The following is a 14,246-nucleotide window of genomic DNA, read 5'->3' as shown; positions in this document are numbered from 1 at the left end:
TGGGTTTTGATGCACAGGTAAGCTGATGGTAACTAACAGCTCTCTAATCCATCTCTCCTTAATTGTCATCCTACTTTATGATTAGGAATTAACTCTTTCCTTAATCAAAATCTTCTATTAAAAAACTCACAGTCCATCTCTTTCTTGATGGCTTCACTGTGTATAATTCTTTTGTATAAAACTTAAAATTTTCTCCAAATGTCTATAAGAAAAACATTTACACTGCCATTACAAGAGACATATCTCCTAGAATATTCCAAAATTATGAATGATCATGAAATTTTGGGTTTGTTAATATTTTGCTGTAATTGCCAATATCCTTCACATGAAATGACTATCACCATGTCAATTGTAAACAAGCAAAATAATTCCTTCCATTCATTCATACATGTCAATATTTATCCTATAAAATAGACACTACTGTAAAATCAACTTGTCATGCATTGTAATGAAACCTAAAAGAAAGAAATTTGTCAATTTCTCCCATTTACTTTTAGGAAAAAATAAAAGAGAAAATAATTTAACTCGACGTACTCCCTTTGTTTTATCTCCCACAAATCAGGTGAAAGTGGAGGTAAGGGAAGTTTTGAGCCTTTAATAAACAGAATTTAAGTGACATTACTATCTTCTTTTAGGTTCTTAGAAGTAAGTTGTGTGGAAATTGTCAGAGGCAAAATAATGCTATTTATTTCTTTTCTTTGCCACTTAAACTAAATTCTTTCTCTTGCTCCATCCCCTTGAACTAAACTCAACATTGCACTTCAAGTAGACTAACCATGAGCATTTGACAGAATTTACCGGAAGACTTAGGGATCCATCACATAGTTGTTGATGACTGGAGCAGGGGTGTAGATGCTGATCAGAATGTTGTATTAATTTCGATTCCAAGTGTACACGGTAAGGGATTAGCACCTCCTGGGAAGCACGTCTTGCATGCTTATACTCCAGGAACAGAACCCTTTGGATTGTGGGAAGGGCTCGATCGTAGAAGTATAGTATACCGAAAACTAAAAGAAGAAAGATCAGAGGTACTCGTATTTACTGGCACTCTAGCGTTTTGTTTTGATTATTTTCATGTCTACCTAGTTTAATGGTTTGGACTGCTTTGTTTCACTATGTTCCTAGTTTTCGTTCTTTTTGTGAGTTTGTCTATTTTTCTATGTGAGATTGTTTATCCCTCAGGATGCATAAGGTGGTACGGATTCTCCATGTGAGTCTTATCCTTTTCCATGATGCATCACTTTAGCTTAAATTCTTCAAAGTTGAAATCTGTTCTTTTTTTTATCTCTATTTGAAAGCAGAACTGCTCCATGGTTTGTTACTTCCGGAAAAAATGTTTCAGGTGATGTGGAGAGCAGTTGAGCGTGTCCTTGGCCCCGGCTTTAGCCGCGAGAAATGTGATGTAAAATTAGTCGGAACACCACTGACTCATCGAAGGTTTCTCAGGAGGAACCGAGGAACATATGGGCCAGCTATAAAGGCAGGAAAAGGGACTTTCCCTGGCCATTCAACGCCGATTCTGCAGCTATTTTGTTGCGGCGATTCAACTTTCCCAGGCATCGGTGTTCCAGCAGTGGCAGCTAGTGGTGCCATTGTCGCCAACACTTTAGTGTCCGTCGCGCAGCACTCTGAGCTTCTCGACGCCATTGGCATTTGATTGCTCTATGTAAGATGCTGCTCCTTTTGTTTATGAAATGTTTTCTCCTTGATGTTTAGCGACTGATCTATTTTGGTTCACTGGCTTTGCAAACATTGTCATAGCCTCGACCAAGTTGAAGGGCATTAGATACGACATACATTCGAGCTAGAGATCGGTATGGAAGTGCTACAAACCGAGAAAGAACAGCTACCTCACGACGACGTATTTTCAATTGATGATTGGATTTGCCGTCCAGTTGAGAATAGAACAAGAGAAAGAAGGTAAAAAAATTCCGCGAGTAGCAGTCTTTCTTATTTGTAGAAGTTCCATGATTCTTAATGCCAAAAATTTCTTCATCTGAACTGCTAAAACTGTGTCTTGGAAGCAATTGTTAGGTCCTTGGCCCTTTGATAGTTTTCACAAGGATAACTGAAAACAGCTTCTAGCTTTATGTAATAATGTATAGCTCGATCAAAAATTACACATGAAGTTGGAACCACAAGAAAGACCAGAACTTGTGATTTACACACAAAGATCAAGAGGAATGGAGTTCCTATTCTAAAGAAATCGATGAAGAGGTCGAAGAACAAGTCGACAGGAGTGTGGAAAGCCTCAGTTTGGACATCCACCACCTTCTTCATCTATTCTGCCACCTTCACAGGCAGGAGTCACTTTGTAAGCTACCCGGGCTATAGTCCGGGGGCCCAACAATGTCGGAAGAGAAAAAAAACTTGGATTTACGGACAAAAGAAAGAAAATTTGAAGGAACTAAGAAGATAGTCCGGGGCATTACGTAGGTGTAGCTCACATTCTGGAATCAATTTGGGTAAATCACCTGAGTTGGCTCTGCCATTGGCCACCTTCACTATCCTCCTCAGTCCCCAGCTGTCCTCCTTCACCAAGTACTTGCTGTCCTGGCCTTGTTTGACCACCGCAACACCGGTTGCGGAGAAGGAGACGACGGCGACAACAGGACTCGAGGGGCTCTTGTTTTCCTGATCAATGCAAACTTGCACTTGGTGGAGAATGTTGTTGGGAAGCATAGATGGATCTACGTGGGGGGCTATCCTGAGTTGTAGTCTAGTGTTTTCGGGCGGACCAAGGGTAAGGTGACTTACTTTTAGAATTAGTCGGATTTAGATACCTAGATTAACAAAAAAAAAAAAAGTTTTATGTGTTGGATGGATGAGTCCATCTATCTCTATTCATCATGAGAATTAATGAAGCAAATGCAAATCTCAATTTTTGATAATTGATGTGAGTTGGTTGTGCGTGTGGTCAAAGCATCGATCGTAGGAGCATCGATCATAGGAGCATCAGCTGCAGGAGCTTATATTAAGTTCAAGTACCCTTGGACTCTAATTCTTACGTGATCATCCCTCTCAGGAAGGGATTAGCTGTTTGCAGGGTGGTGAATTATGAGGAAGTTGTTGAGGGAAGGTTTTGATCTTGCAAAAATAGAAAGAATTGTGTGTCACGAGAGAGAGAGAGAGAGATTGAGAGAGGGGTGGCATTAAGAACATTGCAATTTTGTGTTTTTCATTGCAGAGGAAGCTAATTGGAGTCCACCTCAAAAATTAATCTTTACTATTATTAATGATATAATGATTGTAATTATAATAGTATTAATTATTACTATCATGGTTATTATTACTATTATTATGGTCATTATTATCGCTGCTATTATTATTATAATTATTATAGTTATTATTACTTTTATGATTATTATTATGATTGATAATTATTATCATCATTCATTATCGTTTACCGTATTTGTAAGAAATTCCTCAAAGGATGCTGGACATCTGGATTGGCCGTCGTATGCGCTTCTTTAACCCTGGTGGTCATTATTTTCGTTGGGTACCCCAGGGATTGAGTCCATGAGACACTTTAAAAAATATATTTAAAAAATATATAAAAAATATCTTATCATAATTACATTTACAAGTATTCTTATCATGCAAGAGTTACAACTTTATAATATGGCATATTAACATATCTCAAATTTTCTCAATTTATTAAAATTAATTTTTAAAAGATATAATAATATTAAAACAATTTTAATTGAATCAATAAATATATTTTATAATTGAATTAGAATAATTTTATTCTATATTTTAGAATTAGTTACTATAACACACAGCAGTAAAGGAATCAAAATATTTTTAAGGATAAAACTATAATATAATACTTTTTAATATTTTTACAATATATACTTTTAAGGATAAGAAAATTAAGGAAACTTTTTTATTTTATTGTATTTTTACTTTGAAAGTTTTAATGTATAAATTAGTTTAATATTTACTGTATTGTTTTTGATTATGTGATTAAGATTTAAAAAAATCTATTTAAATTATTTATGTAAATTAGGAGTTAATCAATTAACAATTTAATTAAAAACTTAAAATTTAAATAAAATAAAGTCCCCTGCTCTCTCTTCGTCGCCCTCCTCCAGCGTTGGCGGTTCGTGAGAGCTGACCCGACAGAACGCAGCACATTCTTAAATCGTTTTCGTCGTGCCTGCCAGCCACGAAGAACATCCAACCGTCCCTCCATCTCAGCAGCGGCGCTTGCAAAGATGGACAGCTGTTCCCGTCAAGAACCGCTTTTGGATGAGCAACTTCTCCTCAGCAACACTTCGGAGTGAAGACGAAGAGAAGACACCTAAGATCGCCGGGGACCTGTGAACACAAACACCATGAGGAGGAAGGCCGGTGTGACCGGCCCGACCACTCCGATGCTTAGGTCAACGATCTGAAGAAAAATGATGAAGGAAAGATGGCCCGGAATTAGAAGAGCATACCTGGCCCCTGTGAAGGGGGCTCATCTTATATACTGAGGAGGAGGCTCGTACCACGGACAAGGCAAGGTGGAGCTTACCTTGAGAGTACCCTCCGCACCTGTGAAGAGTGGTGTCTTAATGATGTATGTACGCCACTTGTAAAGGGCGTACGGCAGGCGGCGGATTACCATACCTAATAAAGGGGTGTCAGACCTCCGGCTATAGTACGAGAAGGGGAGTGGTCAATGGTCAGTGTTGTACGGGGGCAGCCTGTGCTGGAATCGACTCGGATGATTCGGAAAAACACCGACCAGCGGCTTGTGGAGGTGCCGACTTGACGGGGTTATCCCCTGAGCCGACAAGGGATCGATTCGATAAGGTCTTCTGAATCCGGTGACGATGGATAGGCTATCGGACTCGGATCCGGTTTAATCGGGGAGATACACGCAGGCTCGGATTCGGCTACGAGGCCCCGGGTGCCTGTTTGTTGATCGCTGACTCGGGTCGGGCCTCCCTATTGCACAACCGTAACAACAGCCATGCTCCCTCCCCTGTGCTCACTGCCGCTACTCTCCCTCCACTGCCACCTCCAACGCCCGCCTCACGATCCTTCCTAGGAGTCCAGCCTCTAGGTTCCCATGCGTAACTCTTCTGTAAAAAAAAAAAGTGAAATTCGTCACCTTAGCAGCTTCACACGATCAGTCCCATGACTATTTGTGATGAGGTAAATCAAAAAATTACAGTTGGTCACTATGCAGGAGGGTATTGCCTGACTTCGCCAGGATTCGAATCCTTGTCCTCTTCTGCAACTCTACTACGTCATAATCAACTCAGCTATGCCCCGGGAGCTCCCATGCGTAACTCGACAATGTCATCGAAGAATCTCAATGTGGCAGGATCGGAGGATAATTTTTTTAAAAAAATTTATTGTTAACCTAGAGATAATCAAATTCCAGATTATATGCTCCCTTTTACTTACGTTTGTTGGTGTGACATGTCTCCGGGGCAATGGTGCGTAGGACATCCAGATTGTCACCCAGGCACCTGCGATTCGATCCCTAGCTAATTTTTTTTTATAGACATTTTTCATTTACAAAGGATGCTGGGTATTTTCCTCCAAATGAAAAAACACAATCAACCCTAGAATTTTCATGAAATCAAATCGATCACTCCCAGAGCTTGAATCAATGCAACTAACTAACTGAGATTTATTTATTTTTAGTTGGTGTGACATGTATCATTCGTTACTCGGGAATCAAATATTATCTAAATCAAATAAAATTAAATAATATAATTTTAGATGGATAACTAAAATTATCCACTGTAACCTTACACCAACCACGTTCAAAATGCATAGCCCGAGTGGAAACCATCCGTCACTCAATTTCATCACACATTAAAAACAAATAAAAGGGAGAAAAAAAGTATATGAGCCGTCCGGTGCACTCAGATTCGATCAGGGCCGTCGGTTCCAAACAATCCAGACAATTATTAAAAATAATACTGCTATATAATCGCGTGCACGATTCTTAAAGCCATTATTCCCAGATGACGGGCTCCCGCGGCACGGCACGGAACGGCGAGGTGCTCCTCGACGCCCGCCCGGAATGCGGCTCCTCGCCGATGCTCCTGATGGGCATGCTTCCGACGCCGCCGCCGCCTCCGCCGCCGCCGTAGTGAACTCCTCCCCTCGCTGCGCAGCACCCGCACGCTTCGTTCCGCGCGGCTGGGCCCGCTCTCCAAGCCCCGCTACTGCCGGCAGTGGCGTTCGCCGGCGAAACAGGGCCCGGAGTCGAATGGCGGTGGGGTAAATGATGGTGCTGCGGGTGGTGGTGGTAGCTGAGGTTTTGTTGATGTTGTAGGCCGGCACCGCCCGCCGCGTTCAATAACCCGCCTCCGCTGAGATTGGGCGTGCTGCTGGCCCGGTGCATCCCTCCGCCGGCGAGATTTGGCGTGCTCTGAACGCGGTGCATCCTGCCTCCGACGACGTGGGCGGCGGGGCGCGGGGCGATTGTGGAGGTAGGGGATGTCGCGGCGGAAACGCTGAAGATCGAGGGACGCCGGGGGCTTCCGGGGACAGCGGCATTGATGGCGTCGACGTAGCGCTGGTCGAGCGTCGCAGCGGCGGCCGGGTCCGCAGCGGAGGAGGAAGGGGCGGGGAATAGGAAGAGGCGGAAACGGGGAGAGGAGGCGGCGGAGGGGGAGTGAGGGTGGAGCATGTCGACGCGGTCGTACTCATCGAGCATGTGGACGAGGTCCTCATCGCCGGCGACGGTTACGAGGGTGTCGAGGTCTTCCGACGCCAGTTGGTACTTGATCACCATGCAATGCCGGAACATCGCCTGGATTCTCTCCCTGAGCTCTGCAGCCACACAATGCCGTCAACCGTAGCATTAACAATAAAGCAAACAGCTTGTGGATGCAGAATGCGAACCTGAGAAGGAGACGGAGCGGGCGAGGACGAGAACGCGGGTGTCGCCGCCGACGTACTTGAGGCGGCCATCGCGGGGGCGAGGGAGAATCTTCCCGCCGTAGCTGCAAAGGAACTTGAGCCGGGCGTTCTTGGAGGACGACAGCGACTGGGAGAAGGAAGACGAGAGGGAGTCGTCTTCACCTCCTGCTACTGATGCTGCCATATAGAACCTGGTTCTTTAGATCGTTTGCTGAAATTAAACAATTTTAGCCGAGCGAATCTCAAACAAAAAAAAAAGAAGAACTTTTTATCGCATTTGATCAGAGAGAGACGCCATGAAACCTAGAAGTAAACAAATCTTCCGTTTCCCGGTTGATGCGATTTAGGGTTCCCAAAAGATAAATGAAACTAAGATAATTGAATCCCCAAATATGATTCAACAATCAACCAAGAGCAACTCAAACATCAAAAAAGTCAACTTTTAATCGCATTCGATCAGAGAGCGACATCACGAAACAAACAGTAAAAAAAACTTTACATTCCGGTTGAAGTGATTTAGGGTTCCTCTCACCCCAAAAAAGAACAAATGCAGGCGAGACGAAACGAATGGAAGAACAAGGACGAAAACAAACAAAGATAACTCACCTTTTCTAAGAAATTGCAGTCGTCGATTGTTCATCGAGATCGTTTCTTTCTCTTCTCCTTGGATGGCATTTTCGTCTTGTGATTGATTGGCAAGGACAGTGATCGAGAAATAGAGGAGAATAGATATGGATTTGAAGGCGGAGGAAGGAGGAGAAGAAGAAGAAGGTAAATGAGAACAACCTCCGGTGAACTGGCGGCTCTCCTTGTCGATCGAAACCGCCGCCGCTAGGATCGCTAAAAGGGCATTTAATTTAAAATGGTCATCCGCGTATGAAATATCGTATAAAATAAAATGACGTCACCTGTAACCGTCTATGACCATCAAGACGCTTCTAGAAGAACGAAGCAGGAAATGCAGTAAATTGCTCAATTTTGCACAAATACTTCTCAATAAATTCTTTTTAATTGAAACTAATTAAATTTGATGCATAAATTATAAAAAAATATTTTCCATTCGACTTGAATAAATTATAAAGAGCTAAATTTAAGATGCATCGCTATTTCACTGTCCAATTTTGAATTGAGAATAATTTTAGAAAATTCAGCATTTTGTCAATAAGGACCCTTTTCTTTCGGATTTCTCACATTCAAAAATAAATGCGGGGCTCTACGCGAGCCCACTAACTTCTCTTGTAATCAACTAGCCGTCCGATCACGCATCAGTCATCTATGGACAGTTCAGAAAGCCATAGAGGGATGCAGTCCCATAGCAGCATTGTGGAGGATCCCAGCGGATTCCGTGCAAGGGAGCGGGATCGCCGACCACGTCAACGACGGTGGAGATGGACGGCTACGATTTTCGCACTTCATTAATTAATTAATTAATCGAGACGTGCGTGATTTAAATATAGTTTCGTTCTTGGCGAGATCGCTCGCTCACTTGGGGGGCACGGAAAGCCTCGCTAATGGTGGATCCGCTTGGGATTTCCAGTTCCATTCGCTTCTTGTTCGCCGCCCTCCTCCGACGGCGGGTCGAAGGTTTCGGCTCCTTGTTTTCGTGTTACTATCAATTTTTTCCCAGTTTGTTTTCTTGAGTGGAAGCGCTTACTTGTTTAGGGGGAAATTGACGCAGATCTTCGTGATTGAGGTCCTAGCTCATCGCGTGAGGAAGCAGATGGTGGATGCGTTTGAAATGATGATCTCAGTCGGCATGTTTTAGGTTTTGGTGGCGACCAGAGTTGGCAGTCATCCCTGTTATGATTTGCTCGCGCATTGCTTGTTTTAGATTTCTTGATGGGAAATCTTGCTTGCAAATTGGTGCTCCGGATGGGGGAATAAGAAATCGAAGGGATCTTATTGTTTACGACAGTGGTAGCTTTATCAGATAGGAGGTCGTTTTTCCTGTGACATATTATCGGGTTTTGAGATTTTTGGTGGCACGGAGAAGGATTTTATAGACTTCTGGTATATTCTTCTATCTCGTACGTACGGTGATCCCGACAAATTGGAATATTTTGGTAGATCTGATGTTATTTTCTTTGAATGATTGAGGATTCTTTCTGCCAAAAGTTATTGCTGCCGTATGGTTAAGATTTTGGCCGGGAGGTGCTTTCGTTTGATTCTGCCCAAGGATTTCACAACTCGGTCAAATTTCAGCTAAGGTTGTTTATTCGCTGTTCATCTAGTGCCCATCTAACGAGGGAAAGCATCACATTTAGCTGTAAGCTGTGGGATTCTCTGAATCTTGATGATGTCTTCCTCCAAAAGCTATTCTTATCCCCGGCCTCTCTGCAGCATTGCGTTATCAGTGGGAGTATTAGCTCTGTTTCTTATTATAGCCTCAATAATGCTGGTTTCATATCCTTTTGGTTCAACATTGCATGAGTATTTAGTAGGACCAGATCGGTACATGAAAACAGATTCAATACTCCTGAATGCTAAGAAGACTAAAGTTTTGCCATCATCATTGGATCGCGCACAGGACACCAATGAGGACATTGTTATAAAGGAACCTTCATCTGATTTTGATGTGCCAACGAATTCTGTAGATTCTGCTGGGGCAGCCACTGATGGAGTGATGGTGAAGGGAGATGCGAGTACCTTAGGTGCACCCAACATAACACTGGCCTCTGAGTTCAAAGACATGCCTTCCCCTTCTAGTTTTGACAGATCTAAACAGATTGGTACAGAAAGCTCTGAAGCATCTAGGGAGCATGATTCTAGTAAGTGTTACTATTATCCTATGCTTAAGCATTTTGGTTAGCTGCAAGTTGTGCCTTGCCAGCTTCATCTATGTGAAAACTTGTCAATAAATTCTATATTCCAAGAAGTTGCTAGCAAGCATACTTAAGCCTTTAGAATCTCAAAATCAAATCATTTTCATCTGGATACAATTGTATAATGGTTGAAATTTGCTATCCAGTTAGCTTCTTTTTTGATGGAAGTCATCCAGTAAACTTTGTTCTCACATTAGAAGCAGGATGCACACAACAATCTGTGGATCTTATACTTCGCAAGGAGTAGCCCATAGAGTTAGGTAAATGCAGTGAGCTTAATAATGAAGAAAGGTTAATAAAGAATAGTTGGTTACCATAAATTATCTCCATTAGAGTTTGGGTATTGGTTGTCATGTTGTCAATTGAATAAATATTGATACAAATTGAGAAGTTATTGAAACAGAAAATCAAGTTCATGCCATGTTTTAGAGTGAAGCATCCTCAGCTTTTGTATAATAATCCTTTTTTTCTCTAAAAGGGTGAGCACACTTTATGGTAGACTTTCTTACCTCATCTATTAAAGACATAAATGTCTTAATGCTCCCATTTTTTAGATTTTCTAGATTTTGTAAGTACCATATGTTTGACCCATGGTTCATGCCATGTAATACCCAACTATGCCCTGTAGTTATTCCACATGCACTTGTTGATTCCATCATGTGCATTATACTCTTGACATGGTGACAAATTTGCATTATGCCTGCTTTTTCCTTCATATTTCTGTTAGATATCTTACCATTGCTTGTATTAATAATAATAACTATATATGCACTATTCCCTCTAGTGGAGATATTGTTTCTAGAAAAGCTAAACTTTATGCATGCCTTTTTCCCTATATTTGTGTACTCAGCAATTGTGGACAAATTCAAGTTACACATGCATATCTATTAAACCTGCATATGCATTAGATTCAGCATTTGACATTGTGTAAAAATGATTCACTATTTTTATTCTAAGTCTGTAATTTTTTTAAGCTAATTTTGTTGAAGATTTTGATTAAAAAAAAATATTATATAAAATTTTTCTAATACTGTTTCTCTTTACCACATAGTGTGGTCAAAGGACTTTGGCTCATAAAATTAGTGAATATTTTAACCTTTTCTTTATCTGTGACTAAGAGAAGCAACTGCATGTGCCAATGATCATGTGTGTGGGTAGGGTTCATACACTTTGCCACAGTTTTACATTTACTCTTGCGGTACCCTTTCACTTTTTGGTGTTCAAAACTACACTTAGCTGCAAGCTGAATGCATCTTGTTAAAATTGATTGGATAATCACTTGTTTCAAAAATTTATGCTATTAGGAAAGAGGACCAACTTTATATTATATCGCTAATATATTCCATTATGTGTGGATGGTCATGTGGCTGGGTGTGCTTGACTCCCAAAATCACCACATAATTGATGAGAGAATAATTTTTAATACAAGATGACAAGATGTTTGAACCATGGATCTTGTGCTCCAATACCATGATAAAGGTGATAAGCTAACCACTTATCCCCAAAAAGCCAAATGCTAAGAAGTGAATCAATGTTTTTATTTATATTCTCAATAGTATCCTTCCAGGTGGCTGAAGTACATGCTGCACTTTTCCTTGAAAAAGTAATATGCCTTGCTTACATCATGATGATAATGGCAAATTGTTTTTCATTGTTAGCATAAAGAAGATCTTTCTCTGATTTACTTAGAATATATTGACTATGATATATCTTTAAACACTTTAATATTGTGTCATGTTTCCAGGGAGTTGTGATCTTTATAGTGGGAAATGGATCTATGATTCTGCTGGACCTTTGTATACAAACAATACTTGCCCTGTAATTACTCAGATGCAAAATTGTCAAGGAAATGGGAGGCCAGACAAGGACTATGAGAACTGGAGATGGAAACCTGAACATTGTGACCTTCCACGCTTTGATGCAAGGAAATTCTTAGAATTAATGAGAGGCAAGACATTAGCTTTTGTTGGGGATTCCGTTGCCAGAAATCAGATGGAATCCATGCTTTGCATTCTATGGCAGGTCATAATCTACATTAACCTGATTCTTTTTGCTCCATAAAGACAAACTGATATTGTGTTGATGACTGATGATTAGCACTGTGCATTTAGTTTGCCTCGTTTTGTTCCATGCATTACATTTTGCCATTTAAAGCTGAAGTTTATAACTTTCAGAATTTGAAGCATGCATTCAAAATATATTAGCCATCTTCAAAGTTTGTTACAAACTTCATCGTGCACACTGCATAGTGGTGAGAAACAAATTTGTTGTCATGGAATTCTTCAAAGCCCCATCTATTGTTGCAAGTTCAGATTGCAGAAAAATACTATGAAACGTAGCATGGGAGAGAGAAAAACATGTAGATTGAAGAGACCTTCTATGTTTTTTTTATTTTGTTTGGGGGAAATGCTTGAGGGTGAATAGTTTCACCCAAATATATTAAATAAAAGGCAAGTCTAAATCAGTGAAGTACAGAATGGCAATAAAACAAATGCCTGGGCAGTGATATTACAGCTAAAGTTGGCTGTGCCAAAGCAAAAATGATCTGAAAGAGCCTTCAGTGAGATGGTTCAACTCTGCAGTTCGAGCGTTGCACGCAAGAAAGTCAATGAAAGAGTGTACATGGAGTTAGCTCTCTTAGAACCAGAGCCCAATTCAACCCCAAATCTCAAGGCTTAAGTGTGAGATCTCTTAGTATTTAAGCATATTATAGGACTCTCACTTGGAGATGTGGCACTAAGGGTCATTCCAGGCAGGCCTGGTAAGCCAATTGACCTAACCTATAGAGGGAAAAATATTTTCTTTTGTATGTCTCAAACACAGAAAATATTTCCCAATAATACTGATCTTGATACCTATCTACTTCTTCCTATGGGTATCTTCTGTAGATGCATAGCAAAGTGGTTCATCTTTTGATTTGTCATCTGCATTCTTTCCTGTTGGCTTTAGGACATCTTTAGCTGGTTGGATACCTCAAATCACACAAAACATCTTTGTTGAATTGTACTTGTGAAATTACTGAAGCATGTCTGACGAAGCTATTGCAACAGAAGATAGTGAAAACAAGATGGCCATACTTTTCATCTTGTATCAATCCATTCAAGTTCATGTGCATGTGCATGTACTTGAGCCCTGTGTCCCTCCGTGTGCAATCCATTCAACTTCGTGCCCCTCTTCTAGGATATGGAAGCTTTATTTAAAGTTTACTCCTGGCAAATCAAAATTAGAGACCTCTGGATCTTCTTTTTCGCTTTTCCATACTGGGCGTGTGCTTTCATTTTACCTAGCAATATGTCCAATATAGGAAATTGTTGATGCTTTGTGCTCCTTGCAGGTAGAGGCTCCCAAGAACAGAGGCAACCGTCGGATGCAGAAATGGTACTTCAGATCCACCTCCACTACTATCATCAGAATATGGTCATCATGGCTTGTACACCAAACCTCTGAGCACTTTGAGCCTGTTCCAGATAATGTCGTCAAGGTTCATCTGGACCTTCCTGACAACAACTTCATGGAATATCTCCCGATGTTTGATGTAGTGGTCCTTTCCTCGGGCCACTGGTTCGCTAAGCAATCTGCCTACATCCTCAATGGCACCCTTGTTGGGGGACAACTTTGGTGGCCCGAGACAGCAGGGAAGATGCAGATCAATAACATCAATGCATTTGCTGTTTCCGTGGAGAGCTGCCTTACTGCAATCGCCTCTCATCCAAACTTCAAAGGTTTAGCTATCGTCCGAACATACTCGCCCGATCACTATGAGGGCGGAGCTTGGAACACTGGAGGTTCATGCACAGGAAAGACCAAGCCTGCTGCCACTGTAGTGACAAACGGGTTTACTGATACAATGCACGAGAAGCAGGTTACCAGTTTTGCTCATGCAGTGGAGAAGATTGGGGCCAGTTCAAAATTGAGATTGATGGACATAACCAAGCCATTCGGGCACAGACACGATGGCCACCCAGGTCCATACAGGAGTCCTGACCCAAACAAGGTTACAAAAAGGGGGCCGAACGGAGAACCGCCGCCACAAGATTGTCTGCATTGGTGCATGCCCGGGCCAGTCGATACTTGGAACGAAATTCTACTAGAGATCATCAGGAGAGAGTTCGAAGACAACTACTAATGGCCTAACACAGTTACCCTGGGAGAAATCTCTCCCGTGACTTGGAATCTGAATCACAACTATCCATATCTTTTAAGTTCTTTCTTTTGTTAGACGTTGCATCTCTACCTCTATTCTTTCATATGCAAATAGTTAACTGTAACCACGATACTTCAAATGTTTACACTTTGTCCCACTTCTGCAATGTTAATAACATCATGTGGTGGGTCCAATGTTTACACTTTGTCCCACTAAGAGATGTCATTGAACGCGCGATGTTGAAGTTGATAGATGAAGATGTCTTTTTCTTTAGTTTGCTAGCTTAATTTATGTACATTTAGGTTAAACCTGAAGATAGATGGAGGCGGTCTTCCAAATTTCAATTTTTTTTTTTTACTTTTCAAAAAAAAAAAGATTAAACAACTATCAACAAAAATTTACATAAA

The 14,246-nt window shown here is 41.2% G+C and overlaps 3 protein-coding genes across 3 annotated transcripts; 2 read left to right on the top strand and 1 right to left on the bottom strand.

The window, feature by feature from the left end:
- The first annotated feature begins 793 nt into the window (after positions 1–793).
- Positions 794–2,155, top strand: LOC141814072 (prolycopene isomerase 1, chloroplastic-like). The gene is made up of 3 exons (XM_074702073.1): positions 794–1,028; positions 1,343–1,666; positions 1,762–2,155. The coding sequence occupies exon 2, from the start codon at positions 1,346–1,348 to the stop codon at positions 1,655–1,657; it is 312 nt and encodes a 103-aa protein (XP_074558174.1). The 5' UTR covers positions 794–1,028; positions 1,343–1,345; the 3' UTR covers positions 1,658–1,666; positions 1,762–2,155.
- A 3,804-nt stretch (positions 2,156–5,959) lies between these two features.
- On the bottom strand, positions 5,960–7,692 carry LOC141813560 (uncharacterized). The gene is made up of 3 exons (XM_074701520.1): positions 7,480–7,692; positions 6,856–7,050; positions 5,960–6,783 (listed from the first exon to the last, which is right to left on the bottom strand). Exons 1-3 carry the CDS (start codon positions 7,511–7,513, stop codon positions 5,960–5,962), a joined length of 1,053 nt encoding a protein of 350 aa, XP_074557621.1. The 5' UTR covers positions 7,514–7,692.
- A 666-nt stretch (positions 7,693–8,358) lies between these two features.
- On the top strand, positions 8,359–13,957 carry LOC141813665 (protein YLS7-like). Its single transcript, XM_074701634.1, has 4 exons — positions 8,359–8,457; positions 8,552–9,641; positions 11,440–11,717; positions 13,030–13,957. Exons 2-4 carry the CDS (start codon positions 9,167–9,169, stop codon positions 13,819–13,821), a joined length of 1,545 nt encoding a protein of 514 aa, XP_074557735.1. The 5' UTR covers positions 8,359–8,457; positions 8,552–9,166; the 3' UTR covers positions 13,822–13,957.
- Positions 13,958–14,246: the final 289 nt, after the last annotated feature.

Source organism: Curcuma longa, chromosome 20 (genome assembly GCF_044706935.1).
Source record: "Curcuma longa cultivar G26 ecotype Majalengka, Jawa Barat chromosome 20, ITB_CL_G26_1.1, whole genome shotgun sequence".
NCBI lineage: Eukaryota > Viridiplantae > Streptophyta > Magnoliopsida > Zingiberales > Zingiberaceae > Curcuma > Curcuma longa.
The sequence above is the reverse complement of the archived record's forward strand: the minus strand, read 5'-3'. Positions and strand labels throughout refer to the sequence as shown.